Below are 13,366 nucleotides of genomic sequence, written 5' to 3'. Positions count from 1 at the left end.
GGAAGTCAAACAAGGAGCAACCCAATTCATACTAGTTTTAGAAGACTATCATCTGAGTCTTAATGGACTCTGCTAAGAAAACTATTGCTAAAAAATTGTGTAAGCCACATTGCAATTGATGGCTGAGGCTGAGATTCCTCACATACAGGATTTTGGAATTCTGGACCTAAGTCTACACAATAATTAATAATAGCTAACATCAAGTGAATGCTTGCTATGTGCCTGGAACAATACTAATATGGAGTTTTCTATTTGAAAATCTATTTTTCTTAACAAAAGGAAAAAATAAACTCTGTGATATAAATGCTATTATCCCCATTTCACAGATGAGCAAAGAGAGGCTTCAAGTGGTCACACAGTTTTTAGGTAGTTGAGCACAGAATAAAATCCATGAATGTCTGATGCCAAACTAAAATCTTAGAGCCATACTCATTTGATTAAAAAATTCAGTTAAAAACTAAAGAGCTTAGGACATTTATAAACAGAGCTCACTGTACACGTCCTTAGGAAATTAGGTCATGAAAAAAGAAAGATCACATCAGGATTTTTCTTACAGAACCACTGAATTTGCTTGTAGTTTCTTGTAGTACTTTTACAACACATGTAGGCTTATAAAACCTTAAAGGAAAATTCCCCTACTTCATTCATTCATTCATTCATTCACTCCTGACCTGAAATCATATAGCCACTGGAGACAGAACTAGAGCTAGATCACAAGTCTCTTGAATCCTAGTACCCAGTCTTTATACTATGAAGCACTTCCATTATGTCTCTATGAAAACTCTTGGTTTATGGCTGTGGTTTTGTTTTTAGCTAATGGCTCTTTCCTACCTCATTGCAGCCGTCAGAAATTCATAGGCTTCAAGGTTGCTTTGGATGATGAGGGGGCTGCTAAAGGCTGGCTCTTCTGGGATGATGGGCAAAGCATTGGTGAGTAGGATTGCCTGGGATTCGTGTGAATACCATTGACTAGGGGACAGGCCTGCTGTCCATGTTAAAACAATTCTGCATTCCTAAACATAGCCATTTGTCATTTTAAGTGCATGGTAGCTATTGTATATGATCTGTATGCCTCATGTATAGCTCTGAATCTCTCAGCATTACCCAACTGTCCTAATTCACTGTGTGAGATAGCAGTATGGAAGCCATAGGGAGTTTCTTAGTAGTCAAGTGAGATATACTTCCATATGGTTTACATTCAAGGGCACATTTCCTAATTACATGGTTTACTGTCCCAGTAAGAAAGACAATGCCTCTAGCCGCCATGCTATTTATTTGGGGGGATTTTCCATTAGGAGTTTACAGGAACTGGCAAACTCTTGGGAGGAGGCTTATGCTCCATTAGCTCTATCTAAGCCATTTCTGTCTAGTGCAATGATGGAAATAGACTGTATCTGTGTTGCCCAATATGGTAGCCATTGGCATAGGTGACTATTGCACATTTGAAATGTTACAAGTGCATCAGAGGAACTGAATTTATTTATTTAATTGTAATTAACCTTAATTTAAATAGCTATATACTATTAGTGGCTGCCATCTTGGGTGGCATAGCTCTAGAGTGTAGCCAATGCCCTCTGATTGAGTGGTAAGCAAATTAGAAAGAAGCTAGAATATGGGGGAAGAGTGAGCAAGCCCCAGAAGTTGGAGCTAGGATGGGGATGCCTATGCTAGAAATGCTGAGCTTCATATTCTCCATGAACCTGTGGCATACATGAAGGATAAAGTTCAAAAAAGTATTTTCTTGGTCTCTGGAGACTGCATTAAAAAAATTGCCTCATACCTCTCAAGCTGACCAAGATACCAGTGATGTTTGCAATGTGTGTGTACATGCACCTGTGCACACATCTGTGTGCCTCTAGCACAAGGGATCTGGGAATTCTGAGGTGACAAGGAAGGTGTGGGGAATGTTAGATCATGAGAAAGAGAAGCAGATTAAAGAGTGGTGTCAGGAAACTGCATTCTATGAGGGATTCTTTTTTTTTTTTTTTTTTTTAAATTTTTATTTATTTATGATAGTCACAGAGAGAGAGAGAGAGAGGCAGAGACACAGGCAGAGGGAGAAGCAGGCTCCATGCACCGGGAGCCCGATGTGGGATTCGATCCCGGGTCTCCAGGATCGCGCCCTGGGCCAAAGGCAGGCGCCAAACCGCTGCGCCACCCAGGGATCCCCTATGAGGGATTCTATTAGCCAGCTGCATCTATACACACTCATTTCAAACACTGTGTAAGCGGAGTTTGGGGGAACATCTGAGCTCACAAAATGGAACTCTGTAAAGAAGAAAAGTAAAAAAAAAAATAAAAATAAAAAAAAAATAAAAAAAATAAAAAAAATAAAAAAAAAAAAGAAGAAAAGTAAAATGAGGAACAAAAATCATCCCTACTTTCTCAACAAGTAAGCAATTGGAATTCAAGAGCACAGCTCCAGATCACACTTACTTTGTTGCTCATTTGCAGACACCTATGGAAAAGGACTCTATTACCTGGCCAACTTTTCTGCCAGCCAGGTGAGTGTAACTGGTACTGTGAAGAGAGAATAGAGTTCTGTTGGCTTAGTTGAATGCTGGATATCATAGGGCATTACGTACCGCCTAGAATCCCTTCCCTGCTTGTCTTCTTAATTTGCATCTTTCCCTTCCTCTAGACTTCAAATGGACATTTAGTATGCTCTCAGGAAGTTCTCTGTGATTAAACCCATTCATATTTCATCAGTAACTTATTCCAGTTCACCAAGGCACAGACGGACAGATTGTTTCTATGTTATCTGGCCCTTGCTCCCGTGTTGCCTTGGGATGGTCTGCACATTTTGTGACTCCTCTACATGTAGAGGATACAGTTCCTGATAGCTGAACTGTATAGCTGATAGCTCTATAGCTGAACTGAACTGATAGCTCTACATGTAGAGGATACAGTTCCTGATAGCTGAGACTTTTTGTCTCCCTAGAGTTCAGGGTGAGTCTAGAGACACTGCAGGTGCTTAGCCAATGCAAAGCTGGATGATAGCTGGAAGCGGGAGATACAGGGCTGAAATCATACTCTGCATTATCCAAGGGCACAAGATGGGGACTCTCACATTGTCTTAACTTCATGACCTATATTTGTGCCTAAAAAAAGGTTGGGAAAAATTTAAATGGATTTTGTTGTTGTTGTTGTTGTTTTCCCCTCTGGTCTCCTTTTATCTCCAATGGACAGAATATGATGCAGAGTCATATAGTTTTCAACAAATACATCACCGATGCAAACCCTTTGAAACTGGGCTACGTTGAGATCTGGGGAGTGGGCAGTGTTTCCATTTCCAGTGTCAGCATCTCTGTGAGCGGCATGGTGATAACGCCCACCTTCACTTACAACCCTGCGACACAGGTTTGTGACCAGTGAAAAGTCCCTGTGGTATTTCCTGGGCTAATCCTAGGGCAGTCCCTGCCTACTTCCTTTCCAAATGACAGCCTTTCCTGCAGAGCCCTTTGGGAAGCTGTGTTCAGTGCACCAGCAGTGGACAGCATGGAGATGAAGGGGAAATTTCTGACTTATTATCATTGGGAATTGTGGGTCTTGATCCTTTCTTTCCACATATGTTTTCTTCCCTGCAAATTTATATAAAACTGTCTTTACTCCTTCACCTTGCCTTAGAGCTCTACTTCCCAGACAGCTCGAACTACCTTATTCCATCAAATATGACACCATAATTAGAGTTGTCCCATTATTTCATGTGGCATGAAGAAGGAAAAAAAAGGATTACAAAAGTATGATACAATGCTTTCGTATCATTTAAAATCTCTAAACACACAGAGAGCTTTGCAAATTTTCTCTAAACAAAGATATTTTTTTTATCATTTTAATGTTAGTGACAATACAGAGGAAAATATTGGGTAGGGACACATGGACATTGATAAATTTGCATTAAAGTAATTTAGACAAGGTAAACTCTGAATGTGAAGAAATATTAGAAATGCCTTGCTACGCCTGGGTGGCTCAGTCAGTTATGCGGGTTAAGCACCTGCTCAGGTCATGATCCCAGGGTTCTGGGATTGAGCCCCCTGTTAGGCTCCCTACTGAGCAGGGGGTTGGCTTCTCCCTCTGCCTCCACCCTTCCCTCTCCCCATGCTTGTAATCTCTCTCTCTATCAAATAAATAAATAAATAAATAAATTATTTTTTTAGAGAAAGAAATGGGGATGCCTGGGTGGCTTGGCAGTTGAGCGTCTGCCTGCAGCCCAGGGAGTGATTCTGGACCCCTGGGGATTGAGTCCCACATTGGGGTCCCTGCATAGAGCCTGCCTCTCTCTCTGCCTGTGTCTCTGCCTCTCTCTCTGTGTCTCTCTGTGTGTGTCTCATGAATAAATAAATAAAATCTTAAAAAAAAAAGAAAAAGAAATGCCTTAGCCAATTTGTATCACAGATTTTTCTTTTAATATTAAAATTTGTATGTGAATATGGCAAATTACCATCTTATTATTTAAAAGAAGAATATGTGGCATGAATGGGTTAAGGTATTTCTCTGTGCTATCAGAAGCATTGGTGATATATCATTTCAAAAAAATTCTTCCACCAATCTCTATGGTATTTTTTCCAAAGCTAGCAAATGCATTATACAAGTTTTCATCCTCACACTTTCTTGATCTTACTACCAGTCATGTTTCCTATTTTTTCCTAAAATAATCCTTAAGTGGTTCATAGTCCATCCATTCATAATACCAACAATAGCAATGAAGTTCATGCATGTACAGACAGTAACAATTGTCATGAATCCTACTTAGCTCACAGTAATTCTAAAGCTGTTGACTGCAAGACACATTCTGATTTCATGAATGTTAAATATGTAGAAAATTTGCCCCTTAGCATCAATGCAATGTGGTGTTTCCAACACTTGTCCTCATGGTAAATGGATCTTTCTGTGTGTGCTTGCTTCTTGCTTTTTTCTGGACTTTTTCTTTCATAATCCTTCCTGATTACAAGGCCTGAAACAAAAGTTTTCCCTTCAGTTTTGTATTTTTTACTTGTTTCCTCATACTTGTGGCTTTCTTCTCAACCAACTTCCCCAACTCTACTAAGAGCTCATAAAGGACTTTGCCCAATCTTGTTGCTGACCCACTCCTGGACTGTCATACTAGCTGCTGACGGCACTCGCAATGACACTTTATGGAAGCCATTTGCCTCGAAAAAAGCTGAACTGTTGGACTTTCACTGGGGAAACACCAAGTCGCTATGGGGGGAACAGGAAAAGGAGAAAAAGAAAGGAGGGTTCCAAGGAATGGAAATGAAGACATCTCCAATTTTCTGTGCAGTTGTTTTAGGGTAGTTGCATTATTTAGGGCCCATTGTCATTTCCCTATCACTGAATAAATTTTGTACTCTAAGGAATCAAGAAACAGCCTCTTCACCTGAAAATTTGGGGGCTGCCTGACAGCTAGGCAATGATTTGTGAAAGTAGCAGAGTGCATGTGAACCATTGGATTGTGTCTGATTCACTTGAGTGCAGGAAATTTCAATTGCCAGATGCCCACTCCTTTTCCTTTGGTTCCCAACAGGTGTTAAGCATTGATGTGACCGGCAGAGATATCAGCCTCCATAATTTCATTTCACTGACGTGGAGAAGCACTCTGTGAATTTTTAGAGCAAGATTTTAATTATGAATAGCTTTGGAACTACTTCTACTTCATGCTTATAAAGTTGTTGAGTAGTTAATTGGTTCATGCTCAGTGTGGGTAAAGTATTTTATTAATTTTGTCACATATTTTTGTCTGTGTCTTGGCCCTGTGGTGTAGGCCATAGGGAAGTGTGGGAAATCTATGGGTTGTTTTTCTGTCTCTGTGTGATTAACATGGTACTGCTGGCTCATCATACAGTATCTACTGAAGATGAACTGGGTCCATGATGAAGTTGTGTGTGTGTGTGTGTGTGTGTGTGTGTGTGTGTAATCATTGAATGGGCTCCACTCTTGCTGAATACATAAGTAAAAGCTTGCCAGAACAGTCCAGGTCCTGGAGTTGACTAATGCCTCAAGAAAGTATCCAGAAAGAACATCGGCTAGTTGGTTCTAGGGCGAGGGGAGCAATAGGCTGAGAGCATGATATGAGGGGAAAGCAAGGAAACACAGGAAGAGTTAGCAGGAAAGATGAGAGGAAACAGAAGATGGTGATAAGAAGCCATCACCACAATAAGAAGAAACCACAGAAGTCTCAGAATAGTAGACTCAGGGGGAAGAGACAAGAAGGGCCAACTCACATGGAAGCAAGAAGATGGGTAGGGCAATGCTTAGCATATGGGAATAGGGGTAAGGATGATATTTAAGCAGGCAAAACTGAAGGAAGGAGTTTGAATGTAAAAAATGTAACTTATTTTTGCAGTGGTGTGCTTCAAGATATGTAAATCATATTTCTTTGCTCTGTGTCTAACATATATAACCACCGTTTACACAAATGTGTACAACTTAAATGCCAGAGAAAAATAAAACAAGCTAATTTACAAGAGATTTTGGATTTTGTGGTATTTTTACCCTGGTTAACCACCCTTTGGGGTTAAGGCTTCTTGCTTAGCAAACCCTTGTAAGTTGGTCTTGTTCTCTGTGGCATCAGAGTTCCTACAGTCTAACCCACTGACAGAATGATCAGATTTATGATTATCCACTCTTTCCCTCACACCACCGGATGGGTTTTTCTTAGGATTCATGTTTGCAGAAGTATGTACTTAGGTGGTCGTTGTTGTTTTAGTCATCATAGCAACTATAACAACTGTTATATCTGGTAAAATGTCTACTGATAAAAACAGAATTTGCAACATTATTAGTTAAAATTTGAGATGGTTAAAATTTGGGATAAAGAAATGACATATTAGTGTTCAACAGGAATATTTACTTGAAATATTCCTTGAAAATGAGTGTGTTGAAAATAAATATGTATACTTCCCTAAGCCTTTTTAAAAAAAATATTTTATTTATTTATTCATGAGAGGCACAGAGAGAGAGAGAGAGAGGCAGAGACACAGGCAGAGGGAAAAGCAGGCTCCACGCAGGGAGCCTGACGTGGGATGATTCCAGGTCTCCAGGATCACACCCCGGGCTGAAGTCAGCGCTAAACCGCTGAGCCACCGGGCTGCCCTTTTTTCTTTTTTTAAAACACCAAGAATGCATACTATTTTAAAGAAATCCTGTTAAATTAAAATACATTAAATGAATATTTTAAAAATTTAATATAGTAACACATAAGGCATTTTTAATGATCACTTTAAATAACAAGATCTAGCAGTGGACTTCATAATGTCCTAATTTCCTCATGATGATCAGCATAGACAATATTTTGAGATATCTACTACTGTTTCCTAGTGTGATATGAAAATATCTGTGCTTCTATTTTTGAAAGACTCCTGTGTACTGCTAAGACTGCTGTGCTCTGCTCTTTACATTTATAATCTAAGAAAATGCTAAATTTCAGTTAGTAATTAGTAAACAAAGATGTATTTTTCCCGTCAATACTTGCACATTCCCTAAGTTATACTTATACTCCTTGGATTTCTGGGGACCTCGGTTCAAGAATTCCTAGATTAAAGCATGTCTGCTTCTCAGACTTCAGATTAGTGGCTGGGTCCCTATGTGGCTCTAGCATTTTAAGAGTCCCTAAGCCTCAGCTAGTCACATGTTTCTTGAATTCATTCATCCTTTTTCTATTTTTTAAAAGATTTTATTTATTTATTCATGAGAGACATACACAGAGAGAGGCAGACACATAGGCAGAGGGAGAAGCAGGCTCCCTGCGGGGAGCTCAATGCAGGATTTGATCCAAGGACTCCAAATCACGACCTGAGCCAAAGGCAGACCCTCAACAATCAAGACACCCAGGTGTCCCTATTTTGGCTTTTAAACAGCCAGTTCCTTATGGATGTGAAGACTTTCACTGTAGGACTGAAATGATTCATAGTAGCTCTGGGAGGGGGGTCAGTGAGGGAGCTGGCTCTGTGGCTCCCTTAATTTCTCTCTCTGAACAGAGTTGTCCTTCTTACATATAAGGTTACATCCTGCCTAGTCCCAATCACAGGTGTTTGATCCACCGGTTGAGCATTTTCTGGAGCTTTCATTTGAGTGACAAAAACTCAGAAGCAAAAAAAACAAAAACAAAAACAAAAACAAAAAACAAAAAACAAAAGACAGAAGCACTCTTTTGGGTCAGGGACTTGGTGAAGTCACTCTGTCTCTTGGGGATCATGCCTCCTCATCTGCAAACTGCTGGTGTCAAAGCTGAAATTTCCAAACACTGGAAAGAGGCTTAGCCTTGCTCTCTGGGAGTGGGTGTAGAAGGCAGATTGGCAGGGATCTGAGCTCCCCATCCTGTCTTCAGTCAATCACTCAGTTACATACTGGAATTCTATTTGAATAAAGAATTTTAAATACATATACATAGATATTAATATACAAAAGTCTATATAATACATACACTGAAATTTTTTATTCAAGTGGAATATATATATATATATAGCCTCATATACATTTCATGCATCATATTTATGTAAAAAGTTTGAAAACCAGTACACCAAGTCACCAGTTCCATAAACATTTTGGTCCCAGCACCTCTTTATAATCTGAAAAAAATATTGAGAATTCCAAAGCTTTTGTTCATAGGGTTCTATCTATCAGTATTTATTATATTAAAAGTTAAAATGATTAATTGTACACCTAAAACTAATATTATACTGGAATTTAAATGAAAACTTGGGGAAAAAAATAAGAATCAATACACATGGAGCCATATACACTTGTGGCTGCCTTGAAGCAGACCTGTAACATGGACCTACACCTGTAACTCCTGGCAAGCTATTGGGGAAAGGTTGGAGTCTTTTTGAGACAATCTCTCTCTCCAAGGCCACATAATTTCACTTTAACTCTTTGTAGGTATGCTAAAAAACAAACAAAAAACCAACCAAACAAAAACCAATCTGAAACCCTTTCACTTAAAGAGGAAGAAATTCATTCCTTTTCTTATTAAAACCATCCTTGTTATAATATTAATCATCATAGTTACCTACAAAGACAAGGTTTGTGTTGACCTTGGCAGATGTGGTCCAAGTGTCGGCAACATTCCTTTCTTGTCATTACAGCAATATCAGAGATTTTTGAGTCTTGCCTTAGAGGAAGGTGCTTTGAAAGTTAAGGGCCATGCATATTGTTGGTTTCTGACTTGATTCAATCATCTGCTTGCTTTGATCACTTCATAAGTTCTGTCAAGAGCTAACTTTACCGTCCTTTTTACTAATAAGCAACTGGAAGAAAATTAAGTGGCATGCTTGTTTCTTCTCTTCAAAATGTCTCTTTTTCATTGATCAACACAAGTATGTGACCCAGTATCTTCCAGTTGCTAGTGAGCAAGAAGGGATGGCAAAGTTAGCTAATTTCTGCACTTTAGGAAACAGATAATAGCTGGGATAGTCAGCACTGAAATGTGAATGCTGTCATAAATGAGCCTGGGATGTGGGGAGCTAAGAGTAAAGTATCACACAGAGAATAAAATGATCTTATGTAGCAATAAATCTCCTTTCTTGATCTTTTGCCAAGATACCATCCCAATTTGAAATGAGATCCAGGGACATTTTCCCTCTGACAAAGGCTCTCTTTTACTAGAGTTAAAGATAAGGTGCTTATGTCATTCCTGAAGTTCATAAAGGTAGAAACCAAGTTTCTGTGTGTGTGTGTGTGTGTGTGTGTGTGTAAACTTGCATACACTGAACGTTTGAAGCAAACATGGACTACTATTGCTACTACATTATTTATGGATCTTAGATGCCATTGAAAGATGGCATACCCTCATATATTGTTATATATATAGGATATATGACTATATACCCTCATATATTGCTGGTGGGAATGTAATATGTTACCTGCCACCATGTTGGAAAATGCAATTCTTCATAAAGTAAGGATAGAGTTGTCATATGATCCAGAAATTTCACTCCAAAGTGTATCCCCCAAAAGAATTGAAAATGTATGTCCACACAAAACTTGTATGTGCCTGTTTATAGCAGCATTGCTCATAATATCAAAAAGAAGGAGAAACAACCGAAAAGTACATCAACTGATGAATATATAAACAAACTGTAATATATCAATGTAATGAATATTATCCAGCCATAAAATGGTATAAAGTACCTGAGGGCACTTAATACCTACAACAATATGGTTGAATTTTGAAAACATTATGCCAAGTGGAGAAACCAGACACAAATGGCTGCATATTGTATGATTCTATTTATAAGAAATGTTCAGAATAGGCAAATCCATAAAGAAAGATAGTAGAGGGTGCCTGGGTGGTTCAGTTGGTTAAGCATCTGCCTTTGGCTCAGCTATGATCCCAGAGACCTGGGGTGGAGCCCCTTCCCTGCTGAGCAGGGAGCCTGCTCCTCCCTTCTGCTTGTGCTCTCCTCTTGCTATTCCTCTCTCTCTCAAATAAATAAATAAAATCTTTAAAAAAGTATAAAGAGAAAGCAGATTAGTGGCTGCAGAAATGGGGGAGAGAAAAATGGGAAGTGATCACGAATGAGTGATGGCTTTCTTTTGGAATGATGAAAATGTGCTGGAATTGGATAGTGGTGATGGTAGCAAAACTCTATGAATATACCAAAACCCACTGAATTGTATACTTTGAAAGGATGAATGTCATGGCATGTGAATTATATTTCATTATAAAAGTAACCCACTTTAGCTAGCTTAAGAACAAAAAGGAATTTTGAAAGATATTAATGACTCACCGAAACTCCAGGAAGTCTAGGGTGTCGGGTTTGGTGTGGACTATGTGGCTAGGTACAGCAGCCTGATTGCCTTGTGGGAGGTTCCACTGCCACTGTCTTTAGTACATGTCCGGCAGCCTGTACCCCCAATATCGAGCATAGGATGCCACTAGGTTCCCAGTCCCTGCTGCCTCTGAAACAATGTCTCTTCACCATCCTGGATTCTGCATGGTACCTCCTTCTCTCCACTTTCTTCCCGGGTCACATCTCATTGGCCGAGCACAGGTCACTTGCCTCTACTTTGGCTGAAAGGGAGATTGTGAAAGAGAATTTCTAGCCCCCTACTTGGAAAGTCAGAATTCTCAAGGTGGAAAGTTCCTTAAATATTAGAAATTTTTTATAGGTGCCGATCAGTCAAAGAGCATGACAAATTTCCAGTAGAGATGTCTTCCCCCTTTGAGATTATATAATGTCTACTTTGATGGTGCTTTTTTTTTTTTTATTGAGAATAACTGATGGGAAGGCTTATTTAAATTAATGGAAAGCTTAGTTATTCAAGAGACCTTTGGGAGACAAAATGGAAAAAGGAACAATGTGGTTGAACCAAGCATGAGACATTCATTCTTTCATTTACTTATTCAACAAATAGCTATATATTTAAAACTGCAGGTGTTGGGCAGGACCTGCATGTAGGACTGAAGATGACCAGCTCCTGGACTCTTTAGGCCACTGGGACAGACAAGCAGGTATAATGTAGTATGACAAGCAAAGTAATTGGATATGAACAGGAACACAGAAGAAGCATAACTATTAGAATAAAACCCCACCTTCCTCTTTTATTAACAAATGGAGCTTTCTCCAAGTCACCAGGAAAGCAAGGGCCCTTTTATGGTCAGTTGCAAAATGCCCTCCTCTCCTCCAATCGCCATCAGATTTACAGGGCAATAAATCAATCCTGGCAGAAGCTGGCGACACCAGCCTTCTCACCTTTGCTCAGTGCTCCTCAAGAACCACTGAGGGATAGACGCAACAAATAAAGGGATACGGCTATGAGGTGAGTACTTTTCCCTATGCATGTCGTGCTTTGAATAAATAGTGTTCTTTTTTTCTTATAAATGCCCCTATCTGCTCTGCTACATGATCTGGACAACTCCCACTTTTCTTCTGAACCTGATGTTTTCTTCCTTTTCCAGAAACTATAAGGGATGAGATAGCACATGGAGTCACAGGCCTACTGGACAGGAGAGGGATATGTGTGTGTGTGTTGTGTGTGTGTGTGTGTGTGTGAGTGTGTGTAACAGATGGAGAAAATCAGATGCATGATGTTCCTCTCTCACTGGGATAAAACAGGAAAGAATAAACAAATAGTATTCCCTTCTGGAAGCTAGCTGAAAATGACATGGATTGGGAAGAGAGTGGATGCATCTCTTTGGGCAGAGAGAGAAATGGTATACAATCATTAAGATTTTTAATAATAACCTGGATTTTAATTTTTCTAAAATTGTGGTTGATAATGTGGCTGTAGGTAGGAAGAGTGTCTAAGTAGCAGAGACTTTGTACCTTTAGGAATCCCCATCTACCTGCAATCTGCCAAGATGGTAATAGTTCTTGTGGCAAGAAAATGCTTGAGGTTGTCCCCAGGGTATCCTGAACTTCCTGAGCCACAGGTGTTAAAACTGCTCCCCCAAGGATTCAGGAATTGTGGAATAGGTGGCTGCCTTGGGTTTGTAGAGGCCGGAAAGGAAAGTCTCCTCATGGAGAGACACAGTGCTTGGAGAAGGGAAGCTGAGTGACAATTGTTTGCTGTGGGGTGGATCCGTCAGACTTCTTTCACTGCCTGAAATTCCACCACTGAAGGTCCAGCCTCTAGATCTGTAAGCTCTGAAGTGTAGGAGACATTGTGGAGACAGCAAGAATACTCAAAGACTAGTGTAAGAGGCAGAGCCTTAGTGTTTGCCTCAGTTATACCACTAACCATGGCTAGGCAAAGTTCCTTAACATTTACATGAAATGGGAATCATAATGCCTGCCTGGTGAACTTTGATGTATGGGTATCATAGCAATATAATTATATATATTATATATATATAATAATATATATAATTATATATATATATCATATGGAGATTAGAGTAAACTTTTGAATAATTTAGAGGAGACAAACTTGATAGATTTAGGCTAACAGGAAAAAATAGTTAATACACTCTAACTTCAATCCCAAACCTAACTCCCCCCTCCCTTGGCAAATTATCTGTAGATCCTTGGTCCTTACCCCCATTTCAGAACTAAGGTGCTTTTTTACTTGGCTCATTACACATTAACCAAAATCCTGCCTCAATATAAAAGTGAAACTAGATGCATATGGAAAAACTAATAGAAATGGTCATGGCATTGGGCCAGGGCTGAGAAGAACAGGGGTGCAGGGAAATGCAGTTAAAGGAGAGGTGAAGTAAAAAAAAAAGAAAGAAAGAAAATTCTTTGTTCACATGGATTTTAAGGTATCACTGGGATCCCTGGGTGGCGCAGTGGTTTGGCGCCTGCCTTTGGCCCAGGGCGCGATCCTGGAGACCCGGGATCGAGTCCGGCGTCAGGCTCCCGGTGCATGGAGCCTGCTTCTCCCTCTGCCTGTGTCTCTGCCTCTCTCTCTCTCTCTCTCTCTG

General features: G+C 39.7%; 2 protein-coding genes across 3 annotated transcripts in view; both read left to right on the top strand.

Annotated features, from left to right (window-relative positions):
* The window catches only part of MGAM (maltase-glucoamylase), a 92,200-nt gene extending 85,734 nt beyond the window's left edge, over window positions 1–6,466 (top strand). Inside the window, exons 45-48 of the mRNA XM_035700108.2 lie at window positions 842–930; window positions 2,455–2,504; window positions 3,190–3,360; window positions 5,525–6,466. Of these exons, the coding sequence (XP_035556001.2) occupies window positions 842–930; window positions 2,455–2,504; window positions 3,190–3,360; window positions 5,525–5,602 (388 nt within the window). The 3' untranslated portion in view covers window positions 5,603–6,466. The remainder of the gene's footprint in view (window positions 1–841; window positions 931–2,454; window positions 2,505–3,189; window positions 3,361–5,524) is intronic.
* Window positions 6,467–11,625: 5,159 nt separating this feature from the next.
* Window positions 11,626–13,366, top strand: part of MGAM2 (maltase-glucoamylase 2 (putative)) — an 86,522-nt gene continuing 84,781 nt past the window's right edge. For both annotated transcript variants that reach the window (XM_049094880.1, XM_049094881.1), the window contains exon 1: window positions 11,626–11,760. The gene's annotated coding sequence lies outside the window, so the exon portion shown is untranslated. The remainder of the gene's footprint in view (window positions 11,761–13,366) is intronic.

The sequence above is a fragment of the Canis lupus genome, chromosome 16 (assembly GCF_003254725.2).
Source record: "Canis lupus dingo isolate Sandy chromosome 16, ASM325472v2, whole genome shotgun sequence".
Lineage (NCBI taxonomy): Eukaryota > Metazoa > Chordata > Mammalia > Carnivora > Canidae > Canis > Canis lupus.
This window is presented reverse-complemented; position numbering and strand designations above follow the sequence as displayed.